This window comes from Mytilus galloprovincialis, chromosome 6 (genome assembly GCF_965363235.1).
Source record: "Mytilus galloprovincialis chromosome 6, xbMytGall1.hap1.1, whole genome shotgun sequence".
NCBI lineage: Eukaryota > Metazoa > Mollusca > Bivalvia > Mytilida > Mytilidae > Mytilus > Mytilus galloprovincialis.
The window spans coordinates 71,541,801-71,562,228 of NC_134843.1; the positions used below are offsets into that span (position 1 = coordinate 71,541,801).

General features: G+C 31.9%; 1 protein-coding gene across 2 annotated transcripts in view; it reads right to left on the reverse strand.

Moving 5' to 3' along the window:
• The window catches only part of LOC143080240 (vitamin D3 receptor B-like), an 88,867-nt gene that overhangs the window by 10,957 nt on the left and 57,482 nt on the right, over positions 1–20,428 (reverse strand). For both annotated transcript variants that reach the window (XM_076255970.1, XM_076255971.1), the window contains one exon: positions 14,730–14,885. In XM_076255970.1, the coding sequence (XP_076112085.1) occupies positions 14,730–14,885 (156 nt within the window). The remainder of the gene's footprint in view (positions 1–14,729; positions 14,886–20,428) is intronic.

Here is a 20,428-nt window from a genome sequence, read left to right on the forward strand (position 1 = left end):
TGAAGAAATTTTCTTTTTATTTATGAAATCTGAAATGAGAACAAGTATGGACACAACTTTTAAGCTAAAAATATTTTAGATAAGATAAGGAAAAAAAAACTTCATCAGCAACATTTTATATTGGCAAATTTCCAATGAAGTTATTTACATAAAGTTATTGGCAAATAAAAATAGAAAATGACATCATAGTCATGTCTGGCAAATGTCCAACATACATTATCTAAAAACATTTTAGATAAGATAAGGAAAAAAAGCTTCATCAGCAACATTTTATATTGGCAAATTTCCAATGAAGTTATTTACATAAAGTTATTGGCAAATAAAAATAGAAAATGACATCATAGTCATGTCTGGCAAATTTCCAACATATATTATCAACTACTATTCTATACAAAGAAAGATAACTCCAATTGAAAATTAATTGCTATTGCACAATATTGTGCAATTAGATATTTCTTGCTATTGTGCAATACTGTGCAATTGAAAATTTCTTGCTATTGCACAATACTTGATATGGAATCCTGATTTGGACCAACTTGAAAACTGGGCCCATAATCAAAAATCAAAGTACATGTTTAGATAAAGCATATCAAATAAGCCCAATAATTTAATTTTTGTTAAAATCAAACTTAGTTTAATTTTGGACCCTTTGGACCTTAATGTAGACCAATTTGAAAACTGGACCAAAAATTAAGAATCTACATACACAGTTAGATTTGGCATATCAAAGAACCCATTTATTCAATTTTTGATGAAATCAAACAAAGTTTAATTTTGGACCCCCATTTGGACCAACTTGAAAACTAGGCCAATAATTAAAAATCTAAGTACATTTTTCAATTCAGCATATCAAAGAACCCCAAGGATTCAATTTTTGTTAAAATCAAACTAAGTTTAATTTTGGACCCTTTGGACCTTAATGTAGACCAATTTGAAAACGGGACCAAAAATTAAGAATCTACATACATAGTTAGATTTGGCATATCAAAGAACCCCAATTATTCAATTTTTGATGAAATCATACAAAGTTCAATTTTGGACCCTTTGGGCCCCTTATTCCTAAACTGTTGGGACCAAAACTCCCAAAATCAAACCCAACCTTCCTTTTATGGTCATAAACCTTGTGTTTAAATTTCATAGATTTCTATTTACTTATACTAAAGTTATGGTGCAAAAACCAAGAATAATGCTTATTTGGGCCCTTTTTTGGCCCTTAATTCCTAAACTGTTGGAACCAAAACTCCAAAATCAATCCCAACCGTCCTTTTGTGGTCATAAACCTTGTGTCAAAATTTCATAGATTTTTATTCACTTAAACTAAAGTTATAGTGCGAAAACCAAGAAAATGCTTAATTGGGCCCTTTTTGGCCCCTAATTCCTAAAATGTTTGGACCAAAACTCCCAAAATCAATCCCAACCTTCCTTTTGTGGTCATAAACCTTGTGTTAAAATTTCATTGATTTCTATTCACTTTTACTAAAGTTAGAATGCGAAAACTAAAAGTATTCGGACGACGACGACGACGCAAGACAATGACGCATGACGACGACGACGCCAACGTGATAGCAATATACAACCAAAAAATTAAAATTTTTGCGGTCGTATAAAAATTGAAGGTTTGTCTTTTGTAATTGTGTAGGGTTGAGAAAGTTCTGATTGGCACATATTTTAGAATGAAGTGTTTCTACACAAAATGAGCTTTGGTCCGCTTTTAATGCACATCTCAATAAAAGAAGCATTCATCTTTTAAATACAAATGCAGGAGGATGGTTGCAACTTATCAAAATTTCTGAGTGGCAAAAAGAAAACCACAATAAATTATTTCCTTGCCTTATATAAAACCGAATGACCGAAACGTCTCAAAAATTGGTTTATTGTTACAATAAAATAAAGTATGTTCCCTATTGGAATTTTGAAAACAAGGATTATATAAACCCAGGATGTTGTCCTTTTATATTTTTGGATTTATGATATTTTTTAAATAACTGGAGCATACTTTGGTATCCATCCTGATAACTTAACCAGCTTGTACCGCTAGAAGGTGTTGTTGGTTCATTTGACATTATTTATTCAAAGTTTCTATTGGCAAATTTTGTAATTGACATTTACTGTAAATACCTCGTTCAAGTGAGTTAGAATGACATTTAGCCAGCCAATACAATATGGCTTCTACTGAAAACATACAATTTATGTATGTCTCCATATATTACAGTAATACATATATCGGTCAATATCTCAAGTCTCCATATATTAACAAATATGGGTCAATATCCCTTATTGTGCCTCAAAGTGAGAAACTCACCTATAAATGGAACTTTAAAAAAAAACTGTAGCAATGATATTGAACATGGTGGTTTTTTTTTTACTAATTGACTGAGCTATTAATACCATTTGTGCTTTTGAGAAGAGCAGAAGGCTGTATAATAAACATGTTAAAAGTTTGAAGTTATCAATTGTTTGAAAAGAACTAGGCTTATAAGAATTTAAATGTATGTGAATCAGGGAATTTTTATGTAGAAGCAGAATCATGTGATGATTGGGTTTGCTTAATTTGTGAAAAATTTTAATCTCACTTTGTACCACGAAAATCAAAAACACTGAATTTACAAGAAAACAAGACTAGAGGCTCTAAAGAGCCTGTGTCGCTCACCTTGGTCTATGTGAATATTAAACAAAGCAAAAGATGGATTCATGACAAAAATGTGTTTTGGTGATGGTGATGTGTTTGTAGATCTTACTTTACAAAGCATTCTTGCTGCTTACAATTATCTCTATCTATAATAAACTTGGCCCAGTAGTTTCAGTGGAAAATGTTAGTGAAAATTAACAAATTTTATGAAAATTGTTAACCAGATGCTCCGCAGGGTGCAGCTTTATACGACCGCAGAGGTTGAACCCTGAACGGTTGGGGAAGGATGGACACAACATTCAAGCTGGATTCAGCTCTAAATTTGGATTGTGATTAAATAGTTGACACAGCATAGGTTTCTGACACAGAATGAATGTGGTCTAATGAACTTAAAATACTTTTTTTTTCCTTTGAGCAATTCATTATGCTGTTGAATATTAATCCTCTCCAAAAAATGTTTGAAGAAATTTTCTTTTTATTTATGAAATCTGAAATGAGAAAAATTTAACCACCGCCCCCCCCCCCCCCCCCATTTTTTTTTTTTCACATCCCCCTTTCCCTTTTTCCAAAACTGATCTCAATTCAAATTTCTAATGGAGTTTGCAACAATAACTACTCATTTTAATACATCATAAAATATTAAAATGTAACAAAAGGTGCTTGTTATCACTGAATGGTAAAGATTGTTTTAATTTATCAGTTGGTAGTAAAAGTGAATATACATTGTATATTGTATAAAACAATGATTTAAGTTGATTCAACTACTATTCTGGACAAAGAAAGATAATTCCAATCAATTGAAAATTTCTTGCTATTGAACAATATTGTGCAATTAGATATTTCTTGCTATTGTGCAATACTGTGCAATTGAAAATATTTGCTATTGCACAATACTGTGCAATTGAAGATTTCTTGCTATTGCGCAATACTGTGCAATTAAAAATTTCTTGCTATTGCACAATACTGTGTAATTGAAGATTTCTTGCTATTGCTGAATACTGTGCAATTGAAAATTACTTGCTATTGCACAATACTTAATATAATAATTTTGGATCCTGATTTGAACCAACTTGAAAACTGGGCCCATAATCAAAAATCTAAGTACATGTTTAGATTCAGCATATCAAAAAAGCTCAAGAATTCAATTTTTGTTAAAATCAAACTTAGTTTAATTTTGGACCCTTCGGACTTTAATGTAGACCAATTTGAAAACGGGACTAAAAATTAAGAATCTACATACACAGTAAGATTTGGCATATCAAAGAACCCCAATTATTCAATTTTTGATAAAATCAAACAAAGTTTAATTTGGACCAGATTTGGACCAACTTGAAAACTGGGCCAATAATCAAAAATCTAAGTACATTTTTAGATTCAGCATATCAAAGAACCCCAAGGATTCAATTTTTGTCAAAATCAAACTAAGTTTAATTTTGGACCCTTTGGACCTTAATGTAGACCAATTTGAAAACCGGACCAAAATTAAGAATCTACATACACAGTTAGATTCGGCATATCAAAGAACCCCAATTATTCAATTTTTGATGAAATCAAATTAAGTTCAATTTTGGACCCTTTGGGCCCCTTATTCAAAACTCCCAAAATCAATCCCAACCTTCCTTTTGTGGTCATAAACCTTGTGTTAAAATTTCATAGATTTCTATTCACTTTTACTAAAGTTAGAGTGCTAAAAACTAAAAGTATTCGGACGATGACGACGACGCAGACGACAGCGCCAACATGATAGCAATATACAACGAAAAATTAAAATTTTTGCGGTCGTATAAAAATTGACTATAAAGGGCAATGAATCCTTAGGGGGTCGGTCAATTGACCATTTCTGTCATGTTGACTTATTTGTAAATCTTACTTTGCTGAACATTATTGCTGTTTACAGTTTATCTCTTTCTATAATAATCTTTGATAATAACCAAAAACGGCAAAATTTCCTTAAAATTACCAAATCAGGGGCAGCAAACTAACAAAGGGTTGTCCGATTCATCTGATAATTTCAGGGCAGATAGATCTTGACCTGATTAACAATTTTATCCCATGTCAGATTTGCTCTAAATGCTTTGGTTTTTGAGTTAAGCCAAAAACTGCATTTTACCCCTATGTTCTATTTTTAGCCGTGGCGGCCATCTTGGTTGGATGGCCGGGTCTCAGGACATATTTTTTAAACTAGATACCCCAAAGATGATTTTGACCAAGTTTGGATTAATTTGGCCCAGCAGTTTCAGAGGAGACGATTTTTGTAAAAGATTACTAAGATTTACGAAAAATGGTTAAAAATTGACTATAAAGGGCAATAACTCCTAAAGGGGTCAACTGACCATTTGGGTCATGTTGACTTATTTGTAAATATAACTTTGATAAACATTATTGCTGTTTACAGTTTATCTCTATCTATAATAATATTCAAGATAATAACCAAAAACAGTAAAATTTCCTTAAAATTACCAATTTCGGGGCAGCAACCCACAACGGGTTGTCCAATTCATCTGAAAATTTCAGGGCAGATAGATCTTGACCTGATAACCAATTTTACCCATGTCAGATTTGCTCTAAATGCTTTGGTTTTTGAGTTATAAGCCAACAAGAGTGCACACACTGAAATGTCTCGCCTTCTTTACTAATCATTGATATTATGTTGATACTCCTAAATATAAAGCTTTATTACGACTGTCACATAAACTTAACATGAACCATGAAAATGAGTTCAAGGTCAGTTGAACCAAATGCCAGGCAGACATGTACAGCTAACAATGCTTCCATACAACAAATATAGTTGACCTATTGCTTATAGTTTAAGAAAATAGACCAAAAAGCAAAACTTAACACTGAGCAATGAACCGTGAAAACCAGGTCAAGGTCAAATAAAACCTGCACGACTGACATATAGATCATAAAATATTTCCCTACACCAAATACAGTTGACCTATGACATGTAGTATTAGATAAAAAGACCAAAACTCAAAAACTTAACTTTGACCACTGAACCATGAAAATGAGGTCAAGGTCAGATGACATCTGCCCGGTAGACATGTACACCTTACAATCATTCCATACAACAAATATAGTAAACCTATTGCATAAAGTATGAGAAAAACAGACCAAAACACAAAAACTTAGCTATAACCACTGAACCATGAAAATGAGGCCAAGGTCAGATGACATCTGCCGGCTAGACATGTACACCTTACAATCATTCCATACAACAAATATAGTAAACCTATTGCATAAAGTATGAGAAAAACAGACCAAAACACAAAAACTTAACTATAACCTTTGAACCATGAAAATGAGGTCAAGGTCAGATGATACCTGCCAGTTGGACATGTACACCTTACAGTCCTTCCATACACCAAATATACTAGACCTATTGCTTATAGTATCTGAGATATGGACTTGACCACCAAAACTTAACCTTGTTCACTGATCCATGAAATGAGGTCGAGGTCAAGTGAAAACTGTCTGACGGGCATGAGGACCTTGCAAGGTATGCACATACTAAATATAGTTATCCTATTATTTACAGTAAGAGAGAATTTAACATTACAAAAAATCTGAACTATTTTTTCAAGTGGTCACTGAACCATGAAAATGAGGTCAAGGACAATGGACATGTGACTGACGGAAACTTCGTAACATGAGGCATCTATATACAAAGAATGAAGCATCCAGGTCTTCCACCTTCTAAAATAAATAGCTTTTAAGAAGTGAGCTAACACCGCCGCCACCGCCGCCGGATCACTATCCCTATGTCGAGCTTTCTGCAACAAAAGTTGCAGGCTCGACAAAAACTGCATTTTACCCCTACGTTCTATTTTTAGCCATGGCGGCCATCTTGGTTAGTTGACCAGGTCACCGGACACATTTTTTAAACTACATACCCAAATGATGATTGTGGCCAAGTTTGGTTTAATTTGGCCCAGTAGTTTCAGAGGTGAAGATTTTTGTAAAAGTTAACGCAGGACGATGACGGACGATGACGGACGCCGGACACCAAGTGATGAGAAAAGCTCACTTGGCCCTTTGGGCCAGGTGAGCTAAAAACAGAAAATACCTTTGCTAAATTTTACATTGCTTATAATATATGTTGTGAGCATCAAATCTTCTCCAACAGCCTTGAAAATTTTATGAAAATTTAATGATTTAACCAAACCTTCAATCAAATTGTAAAAACTTTATTAGGTATGTTTACAAAAATGTGTCTTTACAAACTTTATTGGGCTTGTTGAAAAAATTGTTAATTTTAGAAAAAAATGGTTTAGCTTCAGCCAAATAAAATCAATAAAAAATGGAAATAGATTTTATGACGCTATTTAACTGTTATTTGTTTTGTAAAATAACACCTTAACAAGAGCTGACATGGACAGAAATAAGAACATCTATCTCTTGCTTTCAGGACTTTTATCACGCAAAACAATAAAAAAAAAGATCTTGTGAGTGTTATTAGTTTGAAGCTTCTTGCTGATGTGTTGATCAAAACAAAAATAAATACATGTATAATGTGACAACGTAGCATACTGTTTGTATTACATGCATAAAGTTTGCTTGCAGAAAGTACAACAACCTTTTCAAATCATGCAGCAGGTATCTTGCAAAAAAAAGGTTATGATGTTTGCATGCAATAGGTAAACAGCAAGTCTTTGATGAAGATTCTGCAATTATCCCAGTTTAGTTTGGGTGGTCTGTCAGTAGTAACAACCAGTTTAACATTTCCAGCAATTACAGTTATAAGGAGCTCAATTTATTTTCAAAATAAAGTAGCTTGGGTGGAGAGTAGTCACATTGGCACTCATAACACATCTTCTAATTTATTTATCTTTGTTGTACATGATGTATAATCAATTACCATATCCAAGCCAAAATCTCCCTAATTTGGGATTGTCAATGAATAATTTAAAGTCCTCGATCAAATGCCATATTGAATGCAAAACAGCATAAGACTTGGAATTTCTTGAACTTATAACTTTTTTCACAACTTTTAATCAATAAATTTATTCCTATTTGCTTCCATGCTAAAAACTAGACATCTTAATTATATTTAATTTGTGATACATTTGTGTACATATTAAATCATGTGAATTAACTTTCATTTCTTGGTTTCCGAAACCATTTTGTCATTTTGTCAATACTAAATGTGTCAAAATGACACAAATCCACCCACCTCCAATGTAATATTCCACTGGTAAGTCAGTAAGTCACTATGTAAATTAGTATAAATGAAGTATGTGATCTAATAAAAAACAGTTTAACAGTGGTATCAATGAATCTTCATTAATGTTTCAGCTATCTTTTAACTCTTACAGTTAAGCATCTGTTCTTTCAAACCCCTAGAGAAATTGTGAGCTCTCAATTTCACTGACTCTTATGGTGACATTTCAATTTTTACATTCTAAAATTGTTTGCAATTAATTTGCATCAGCTGTGCAGAGGAGATGAACTTATCAATGAAATTTGCTGTGATGAGATTGCAGTACAATTTTATTCATAAGTTTTATTATGAACAAATGAGTTGTAGGTTGTATTGAAGACAGCATATCAACCTCTAGGGGCCTTTTCATTTATTGTGGCAGGGGCTTGCTTTCTCGTAATATATACCCACATCTTTCTGGGTTTTTTAATACTTATATCATTTCGACACAGAAAGGATATATGTCTTTAAAGCAAAATTTTTAAATTGATTAATTTTTGTATAAAGTACATACATGATATTACTGTACAACTCATCTGATTTTTAACTTAGTATTTTATATACTTCAGTCAAAAACTTTAAAATATAAAAATTTGCTTACCCAAATAAATTTTGAAAAAAAAAATATAGATGTCTAAAAACTATCCCAGTCGAAAATCTAATTTGTAAATGTGTCATTATGTGAGTTTAAATTTTGAAAGTACACTTTTTGAAATTTGATCATGTTCCTGTCAGATCAGTTTGCAAAGATACAATTTGAAGTATGCATGGAAGTTGCATGGTGTATTCTGTCAGCTTTAACATGAATGGAGAGGAATGGAACTTAAGTCTAAATAATAAAGACGTCTAGAAAGGCTATTTTTTTTTTTATTTTTCTATGACACCTTCCTATGAAAGAAAATAATTAACACACTTATCACTACATGAGAAAACTAAGATACATGTCAGCCCAATTACAATAACAATGTCAACAACAAAACAAGAAATAGACTGTCAAAGACAGGAATGCAAACTTTTTTTTAGTTTTTTTTTTAGTATTTTGAGGAGAACCATTGTTTAAAATATGAGGCAACTGAAGCAGAATGAAATAGATGTATTCAAATGAACAGCACTTTTCAACTGGTTTAACCTGCCACGTTCTGTGCCTATCTATTATTTAACAATCTATCAATAATCAAGTATCATAATTCTTGAACAAAAAAAGTGAAAATTTTAATATGAAACTTTGACCCCCATTTTTCATCAGTAATTTTAATGACATATTAAACTTTTTTAAAAGAATTGGTTGAACAGTTTATGAGATATTGCATGGAAATAATGTAAAGCACCACATTTCAATCAGTCAAGGACCATAACTCCTGAACCGTAAAAGAGAAAATCATCCCTATCAATCTTCTACCTCCAAATTTGACAAGCATTGGTTGGATGGACTATGGTTCATAATTAATTGCAAAGAAAATGTTGCCCTGCACACCATACTTCACCATTTATTTGTACTTCTACTTTGGAAAACTCAGTTTATAACTGCTTCTGGCTTATAGACAGTCACAGCTCATATATTTATATACTGCATGTTAATGTTGTTGATATTTTGGTCAAATTTTCTTCAAAACATTTTAATGGACAATTTATCAAAAGGACTTAAGTAATTTAAAAGATTTAATAGGTTGAAAAATTTTATAAGATGTTTTTTACATTTCTTACATTTATGGGATATAAGAAAAGTCACATCTCAATCTTTATATACATTATAATTTCTTCAAATCTATGTTAAACTTAAGAAAGTAAGGTAAAGTCAAATTTTTATCAACATTTTTATCCTTTATTTCTAAAAACTCAAGAAATTAAGGTACAGTCATAATATAAAATTTTTGTGTGCATAAATTTTTTAAGACATCATCAATACTTTCAGGATACTGCATCCTAACTTAACATTTGTCTACAGTTGATTTAGCTCAGAAAATTAAAGAGTAAACCAGAATTATTCATGCATAAAGCTTTTGAGGTACTGGTATTGTTTTTGCTCATTGCTGAAGTGCAAAAGTGACCTATAGTTGTTAACTTCAACATCCCGTCACTTGGTCTCTTGTGGAGGGTAAAGTATGCCAGATCTAATTTTTTGAGACCCTTTATAGCTTGCTTTTTAATGTGAGCCAATGCTCCATGTTGCAGGCTGAACTTTGACCTATAATTGTTTACTTATAAATACAAATTGTGACTTGGATGGAGAGTTGTCTCATTGGCACTCATACCACATCTTCTATAGATATATATATGAGTGTCACTCTATCTCTGGCTGTATATTTTATTAAGCCAAAGTCCTCTTTTTTTAATTGTTATTAGAAAGACACAAAAAAAAATAATTTATAACTATAAACATGAGGTGATTAATCTTATAAGTTATTATTATTTCAGATAAGTATTTATACTCATAAATTATAGAAACCTTGACTTCATAAGCCTTGACATTACTATTTATATCATATCATGTATATAATTATCTTGTTTCAGATTTAACAAAAGCACAGTTAAAATGAACTCTTTAAAGATATTTAAATATCATCAATTTAATATGTCCTTTATTAATATTCATAATTCTAGTCTGATTTTCAAGTTCTTTTTGCATCAAGGCATTTATAGATTTTCAATAAAATTTTAATTCTAAAATAATAACCAAATTATCTATGTAACATTCATGTATTCCATGTGGGTCTATCTCCCACCTTGCCATGCAGCACCATCCCTTGGTGGCTTTTAGTTTTACAGTTACTCTAAAGATCCAACACATTGCCAATTTATTTTAGAAAAATTTTCATGTTTGGGTGTGCCTGAAAAGGAGGAAATATATATGGACCATAATTTGGTATTCGGCCTTTGGTTTCTTTTTGTATCCTTTTTTATAAGTTCTAAAACTTTAACTTTTATTCTGTGGGTTGTGTTGATGTTAGAATAGTATTAATGGAACAATTGAGTTTTTCGAGAAAAAATTAATACATTTTGATTCACTGTTTACGTGACAGGAAACAAAACAGGAAACCAATCTTTATTTTCTTTATTTTGCACAATATGTTTCAAAAGACATAAATGAACACCATTACTAGTGTTACTTGCTTCATGTTAATATTTAAAATCTATTTTCAATGTTAAATTAAAGTTTTTTTTAAACGCGACAGGAAACCATAAGAAACCGAAAGCATTTTTTTAGTTTTATTTTATTGCAAAATCTGCTTAAAATGATCTGAACAGTATACTTTTTCTTAAAATCCATCTTAAATGTAACAGTATTATAAAACTCCTAAATATGTGCTTCTTTTGAAAACAATTAGTACAATTTATTCAGGAATTTCCGTATTTTCTTCATTGATACAGGATACCATAATCGTTGTATCTTGATGTTTTAGCCAAAAAAATGTATTTATATTTGGTTTTGAAATTCCAGTTATATACAATTTATTCCAAATCATTGGTAATGTAAAATTCTTTAAATCCAGTAAAGAAAACAACTTTTAACTTGGAATTAGCATCTTTAAAATAGGCACCATGTGATATTTGTGACCTGTACACCATCTACATGGTTTCCACATTTTAACCTACTTCAGTGGGCTAAAATCAATAAAGTACTTCCTTTCAAGTCATGCATGGTAAAGGTTTACTTTTCCTTTGACAAGTTTATTGCGTTTCTGATAAGTGTTTGCAGAACATGAATAAAAAAAAATAATTAAAAATTGTGACAAAGATACCAACTTTGTACATTCCAAGTGTAACGGTACATTAACATGTATTTTTTATTAAATTATCTTTATTCACTTAAAATATCCAGTAATATTTACTGCTGAAGCTAAATCAATCCAACGAACATCGGCACCATGATAGGAGACGTAATTTCGATTGAATTTTCCAAGGACCCTTTACATCGTTATTGGGAAACGAAGTGTGTTAAAACGTCGGTCAAATCTGAAATCGATTTTGTCAAGTCATTGGGCATTTATTTTCACACAAGATCGTATGTAACATTATGCACATAGGAAAAATAATAGACCCCCAACGCAATCTCTTTGAAAATTGTATTTTCCTTTTTTAAACAAGACGAAACAAGCCTACAGATTATGTTTGCTTACATCCCGTTGGAAACAAATACAATGTTTAGACCTAGTATTTCGTATATCCGGCTGTATGGGCGTGATCACATGTTAGTCACATGTTTCACGTATGACCAGAAATGATTAGAACTTAACGACAAAAACAATTTTAATAAATAAATGGACTTCTGTTTCATGTGAAATGTAACGCATAACGATAACGTCATTTTCTAACTTAATTATTACGAAGAACAAAACAAGATTGTAAATCATCTCTGATTTACCTGTTTGAACATCTCGCGAGAGTTCGTATTTGCATATTGTTGCAAAGAATTCTTTTACAACAAAGCAGATTAAACCATCTAAAATGTGCGTTACGAAATGGGAAACCAAAATAACGACAGTGTTCTTACACCTGCTACAGAAATACTTATAGTTCTCGGCATTTTCTTCTCACTATTCTTATTGGTCGATGTTCTTTGTTATCTTAAAGCAAAAATTACGAATTTGCCGGTGACGATTATCTATAAATTAGTCAGCGTTATGCACTTCGGACGCGAAAAGTAACGCGAGAAACGACACACAAATACGGTCGTATAATCTTTGAAATTTGTTAATTTCAATTTTTTTTCTAGGGAAGAGTAGCACACACTTGTATGTTGATAAAAATAATGGCATCTTTAGATGTAGTTACAACTTTTCTTACAGTAATTCACATTTTATCACTTTTCTATAGTTATAGGAAACGGAGCCCAATAGCAAATTATGGTCCATATATATTTATGTATTGTGTAGTTCATGATGTTCAAACTGTGTGTACATGTATACTAGACTATTGTTGTTTCTTTTTGTTATTGTCTTATTTATGTCTTGTATTGTACTATGCTCCTTGTGAGCCCATTTAATGGAAATAAACATTCTTAAAATCATGTGACTAAAAATAGTATCTCTGGTGCATCTTTAACCAGTGGTTCAGATTTAAGGTAGATGAATATTAATCCTCAGTGTTAAAAGGTTTTCAACACCTAAAGTTTGTAACTTAGCTATTACATATATACATCAATTTCAGGTAATCGCTAGGCTTACGCTTAGAGCTCCTATGTCAGTGAAAAATCAATAGGCAATATAGGAAAGGAGTACTGACATATGTGGTCTCTAAACACATTAACTCCAAATGGAGCTTTCCTTAGTAGAAGCCATATTAACTATGTGTATCAGTGAGATGTACAGTCCGTTTCAGTAAATTATCAACATTGTATGCCTGTTTTTCTCTCAAATTCCTTTTTAAAACCTTTTTTTCTTCCCTTACATTGTTTTCTGATCCTGAAAAAGTAACCAATGGTAAAAAAAACCAAAAAAAAAACTACAAGGCATTGTTCAGCAGCATTATACCAAGAATGTTTTAACGGTGACTTATAGCTGTCAATTTATGTGTCATTGTTTTCTCTTGAGGAGAGTTGTCTCATTGGCAATCATACCACATCTTTTTTTTTATATGTAAGAGTTTATTGGAACTATTGTAATATTATAAATCATAATAGTCCCTAAGCCTAATATAGCTATTTCATGGTCAGACGACTGGCTTTATTCTAAAACTTATATGGTATTTCCAAGCTTCTAACACTTTGCCATAAAAATACCATCCCTTGCATTAATGTCAAAACGTCGGACATTTTAATGTATTTTTCTTTCATCAAACTGTTCGTGGAAGGATTCACTAGGTCATTGACCTTTTATCTTGTGTTTAAAAAAACAAACTTATTTATGGACAATGTCAACATATCATTCTAAAAAAAATAACACTTATCCTTGTAATTTTTCACTTACTAAAAACAAACTTGGTTTTTTTCCTGTTTGAATGGTTTAACACTAGAAATTTTGAGGCCTTTTATAGCTTGTTGTTCGGTGTGAGCCGAGGCTCCATGTTGAAGGTCGTACATTGACCTATAATGGTTTACTTTTATAAATTGTTATTTGGATGAAGGGTTGTCTCCTTGGCACTCACACCACATCTTCCTACATCTATTGTTTATGGACAATATAAACAATTCATTTTAAAATACAAACATGCATACTGAGGCTAGCTAACTTCCTGTTGTCTTTATTCCCAAATATAGTAACAAAGTTTAATTCCGTGCAATGACCATTTCATGTCACCTCACTTTTCTTCACAATATAGGGCTTGTATAGTGTAGAAAATAAGGTTTTATTTCTATGTTAAAATAACTAAAATTGAGCTTTAAGTTATTATAAAAACAATATAAGATGGATGTCTGAAAAATGTCTTGCCTTAATATTCTCGAGTTTCTGAACCTCATACGAAAAAAAAAATTCTGGCCTTTGCTTTTAAATTGTATTGTATTAATTAGGTTGTTAGTTTCACATTTTGTGTTTGGGACGTTATTTATGTTTTTTTCTCATTGTTGTCATGTATGGCCGTATGGTGACCTATAATTGTTTTCTCCTTTATTTGAACTCTGTTTGATAGTTCTCATTGGCAACCATACCACATACATCTCCGTATTTTAATATTCATACATTTTGAAATTAGTCACTAGTGGCAACAGTATTGTATTTTAAATTGTAATATCTTTAAGAACCTTACAAGCATAAAAAGCAACAGTACTGTATTTTGAATAGTAATATCTTAAGTACCTTATAAGCATATTAAAAGTGACAGTACTGTATTTTAAATTGTTATTTAACAATCTTGAGAACCTTACGAGCATAAAAAGCAACAGTACTGTATTTTGAATAGTACTTTCTTAAGTATTTTATGAGCATTTCTACGGAAGAATGCTTTACATAATAAATTAAGTACCTTATGAGCATTTCTACGGAAGAATGCTTTACATGATTCACAGGACACAGCATTGAAGTTATAGCCAAGGGCCTTGTCCCCGCACACTAGGCATATCTTGTCCTTCTTCTGTAAGGACAGGGACATAACAGAGTCAGCTGTTTCTGCCTCAACATCCTGAAATTGAAAAAGAAAGAAATTTAATAAAATTGCAACAATTAGTCATTCTCGTTTTCTTTCATCAAGTTGTGTAAGTTTGTGAAGCTCGTATAAATTCAATGACCATGTGTATTAAAAATGCAGTCATCCTAAATTATTACTTTAAGGTGATATGAATGGATATTTATGATAAATTCACAATACGAGGGGGCCTCGTTGGCTGAGTGGTCTAAGTAGTTTCTTCTGTAATTACTAGCCAATCAGCACTAAGGTTGTGAGTTCGAACCCCACTCGTGCAGGTGCACTCAACTCAAATCTTAATTGACTAGGATTATCAGTTTTCCTATAGAAGGTCTGTGGTTTTCTCTGGGCACTCCTGCTTCCTCCACCAAAAAATAACTGGCCACTGCACCAAATAACTGAATAGGGGTGTTAAACAGTGGTGTCGATAACACATAAATAAAATTAAATTCAAAATTTGAAATAATACCTTAGACATCATATAGGCAGCATAATAAAAGGCAATCTTCCTTCTAGACATTTTTTAGTTGAACACTTGCTACATAAGTGCACAGAATATTATCTTACTTTTTGTAATGTTCATAAAACAGGAATTGCCATAGGAAATAAAAGTCAAATCAATCAATTTTTTCAACAGGGTACAAATGTCCCAGAAACCAATTTATATGTCTACGATTATAAATTAAATGTTCTAAAAAAGACTAAAGGGTTAGTGACATATATTTCATGTCTTGGTACAAAAACATACATCAAGATTTTCTTTCTCAATATAAGAAAAAAATATGAGAGCCGATTCTCTTCAACCCATTAAAAAAGAAATCCAGTCTTCAAACTGCTAGTTATTTAAAAGCACACAATACTTTAATACTTTCTATAACTGGAACAAAAAAATATCAGTGAGACAGCAACCCAACTATAAAATATAGTCTTCAAAAATAGACAAGTATATTCTGTATATGACTGTCCCAAGTCAGGAGCTTGTAATTCAATTGTTGTTTGTTGCTGTATGTCACATTGTATTTTTTGTTTGTTCATTGTTTTATATAGAACTGAGTCAGGCCATTAGGTTTTATTGTTTCAATTGTTTTATATTTTAAGGCCTCTTAAAGTTAACTAGACAGTTTTAGTTTTGCTCATGGTTGAAATTAAGGCTGTATAGTGACCTATATTTGTAAATTTCTATGTCATTTATGGTCACTTGTGGAGAGTTGCCTAATTGGCAATCATACCACATCATCTTATTTTTATATTTAAAATTACCTTTGCAATGTGCCATTTCTCCCAACTTTTTTGTTGTCTTTTTTTTTAAAATAATCTGCTCTATGTAGATTGCAAACATATACAAGAATGTGTTCATAGTACATGGATGCCCAACTATAACACTATCCTTTTCTATGTACAGGGGACCATGAAATTAGAGTCAATTTGGTATTCAACAGAAATTATAAAGAATATATCATAGGGAACATGTGTACTAAGTTTCAAGTTGATTGGACTTCAACTTCATCAAAAACTACCTTGACCAAAAACTTAAACCTGAAGTGGGACAGACAAACAGACGAACAAATGGATGAACGAAAGGATGAACAAACCACACACTGACCAGAAAACATAATGCCCATAAATGGGGCATATAAACTAGACCTTTGTAATCTTTCTTTCATTTTCCTTTATAAGTCCTTATAAAAAAGTGTATACACTATAAATTGTTCCTGTTTGATAGGGAAAAGGCTTCTTTTAATGAAAAACATTTTAAAACATTAAATATCATATCATGTAATATTATTCAATATTGTATTTTCAATTAAGATATTTGTAGGTTCAATAGAGCTGTGATCTGGTATATATTAGCATTCTCTATACCTCTTAGAGATCTTATAATTCTGTATTAAGGCGAAGTGTACGTAATTAAACTACACAATGGATTTTTTTTAAATTTTACATGTAGATTCTGCTTGTAAAAATAAATCGGAAAATAAAATAAAAAAAGGGGGTAACCGTTTTCGTTTTTGATATATGAGGTGTTGAAGTTAACAGCATCATACATCAAAATTACAAAGGATATATAGGCAAAATCGTGAAATTCAGCAGGAATTGTTACATATCCAAGATTTTCTATCATATTAGACAATCGATTTTTTTTAAAATTTATGAGACGATTCTAAAATGTCTGAGGAATCGATTGGTGCAAAGAAAGTCCTTAGCAACCGTGCTACTTTTCAAGCTATACCCTGTTAAAGTTGAATCTTGAGTGTAAAAAAAACCAAAAAACAACGACAACGTTATTGACGTCGCCGCAACAGTTACGACGCTTCATATAGTTCTATACTTGTATGAAATATATACTGTTTTGTTGGAGTTTGTGTTGCTCGGTCTTTAGTTCTTTGTTACGTTTTGTGTACTATTGTATTGTATTGTATTTGTCTATTATATTCGGGTGCGTGCGGAGATCGCCAAGCTAGAAAACGGTTAACATTTTCTTCATTATGAACTAGAACTATTTTCGACCTTGGTGCCTTATTTTTGTTAAAATCTAAACACTGCGACGTGTTTTCAAAATCTTTGTTCCCATAAAACTTCATTTCATCAAGGTCTTTTCTCAGAATATCAGCCATCTGTCTGGCACAGGATAACAAATCAATATTTAAGTAAATTTAAGTTGTGTGGTAATTCTTAGTACATTTGGGTAAATTAATCTTATCTTTGTGCCGCATAAGCATCTCTATAATTCAACACATCCCTGAGCCTCGACATTATATATTTTATGCATTGCATGCGCTTCTTTTTATCACAATCCAGACCGGCTAGTAACCGTTGTATAAATTTATACGTCTGAAGATGAATATTTGCGTGAAACATTTTTGTATGATTTCTATTTCTGGAAATCAATCTGAAATCTACAACAGTCCTTTTCCGAAAGTCGGGCTGGACCTTTACTTTTATGTGCATTCGGGGTTTATACAAATTGTAACCCGAATAATTCAGTTGTATTATTCAGCTAATGTACGAATGCTACATTTCTCGTGTGGGAGAAAATCGGACATGGAAAGGGCTTGAATTATTCGAGTTACTCAAATTGAAACTCAGGAATATATTTCTAGCTGTTCGGAATTCGCGGAAACAAATGATTGTTTTTCGGCATTACGGTATTGAATTAATATGACAGATACCAATTTTTTCTTTTAACAAATTCGAATACCAGTCAGTTTATAGGACTTTAGTTTGAAATAGGGGCGGTATCCATTCATTTTATCCAATCAATTTGGGGCCGGGGAGGGGGGGGGGTCAACATTGATAGTAAAAAAGCCTTGAAATATTCGATAAATAACATTGAATGTAAATTATATGAACTCCAAAGTCTCATATTATAAGTCGAGTAAACCACAGGCTTCTCAATTCTTGTATGATCATGAACTAGGTGAAAACCTAGAGCTGACAGAGTGCGAGATCCTCATGGATAATTATCGAGGTTGTTAAAACACCCCTTGCAGTAAACTTGGGTTGAATTTAAAAAAAAAATCGAAATGTAATAGTCTGAACACATTTCACCTCTCATTCCACTAAATATCAAATTGCAGTTACAAGTATCACAGAACTTCCCTGACCTCTTTTCTTTAACCATAATAGAGGGAGGAGGAAAGGAGGGATCCTCATCCGGAAATCCTGGGCTTAAAAACACGAAATCCCGAGGTCCTGAATTTAAAAAAATTAAATCCCGACTACCCGAAATTCGGAAATAGAATTCCCGGATCCCGGAAGGGTCAATCCCGAAATCTCGAGCTTATAAACACCCGATCCCGGAGTTCCGATAAAGGTCCTACCCCCCCCCCCCCCCCCCCCCACGTAATTTTATATTCTCTTCATTCATAATCTTGAATTGAGACTTGAGACTTCAAAATTACATTCTCTAATTTTGAATGATGCACACAGGCAAAATAAAAGAAAACAGATTTCGCTATATATCTCTTCAAATTGGGATTTGTGAAAGAAGAAATGACATGTTATATTTTATCTTACATGTGTACTTTCAATTTCAATATGGTTCTAAATTTAGATTTAGTTTTCCCATAAATTGCGGACGGAATAGAAGACACCTGTTTATTTTCTGCAAATGTAGAAAAAGTTGAAAACTGGAAGTTGAATGACATAATTTTTACTTATTTTAGGATAAATGTTAGAGTGAGACAACTTTTAAGTTACTGAATAATTTCTGGGGCCTAATTTGTTTATTTTTGTTTGTTTTCTGTCTTTGTTCTTCCGACCTGTAAGTGTTGCACTAGTGGTCAAATTATTCTCTTGGTATCGTCTGATTTCTTATATGAATATAAATCATGTCCTTAAATTTTCAATTGCACAAAATTCGAACATTTCAACGTCTTTTTAATTAAACAATTAAATTCACATGTCTTTCATTAATTATTTGTAACCTATTATAAAACTTTACGTTGAGTACTGTGTTTTTCGTTCAAGACTACGGCTTTTTAAAACGATATTGTTGGGTCAATTCAGGTTTCATTTTAATTAATTTGATATCAATAGAAGAAAAATTGTTACATGTTTATTTGTTTATTTGTTTATAAATTTGTTGTGAGGCGTTTTTTCTTTCTGTTGATATCATAAACACGAAATGCCTTCTCCTACGCGTCTAAAACAAAAAAAAAACAGTGTTTTTAAGTCAGGCTGCACACAGAACAATGTACAGAATGCTGTGAATTCTAATTGGAGTTATTTAGATAATTTCTATGGGGTTAAAGACAGCACAGGAGTGCTTGTTGGATTCATAATAGACCGCAGAAAGTAGTTTCTCTTTGGTGTGTCCTTTCTTGGAGTAAGGGAGATAACTTGTGTAACTAACGACGAACGTTTTTAATCCCGTATTCCACTAGGGGCGTGCAATTACGTACACTTCGCCTTAAATAAAATTTCTAGACACAAAATAGAATAAGATATATACATTTAAAAAGTCTAGTACATATGTACTAAGTGATATTTATCCTTTACTTTCAATCATTTAAAACACCCACTTTTTTCTTTCCAGACTGCTGGCAAAACATGTAAAAAGATTTTATTTTTTTACAATCCTCAATATTTATCACCTTATAAAGCCAAAGGGAGATAATTGTTTTAATAGGCTATAATTCTTTTAATCATATTCCTTCAGAAAATCTTCATCCCCATTATTTGTCTTATGATTTTTTAGATGGTTCTATTATATTTGAGTAGAGTCATAATTCTTCTATATAAATTATATCAAATAATCCTGATAATTGCAAAGCGATATCCTGATATTAAGATCACTGAGTGAAGGAGATACCTGAATGATTTCATGGAAATTGCATGCCAAATAACCAACACAACCAAAACATTCATATACTCATAATCAGGGCTCAAATCCATAAAGGAATATTTTTGCAACTATTGCCTTTTCCATCCTTGAGTGTAGAAGGAGATTGAGGGTTTAAGTAAAACCTTTAAAAATCGACTGTTTGTGTCTTTTTGTCAAGTACTGCATGATGTACACAACATTTAGAAGTTATATA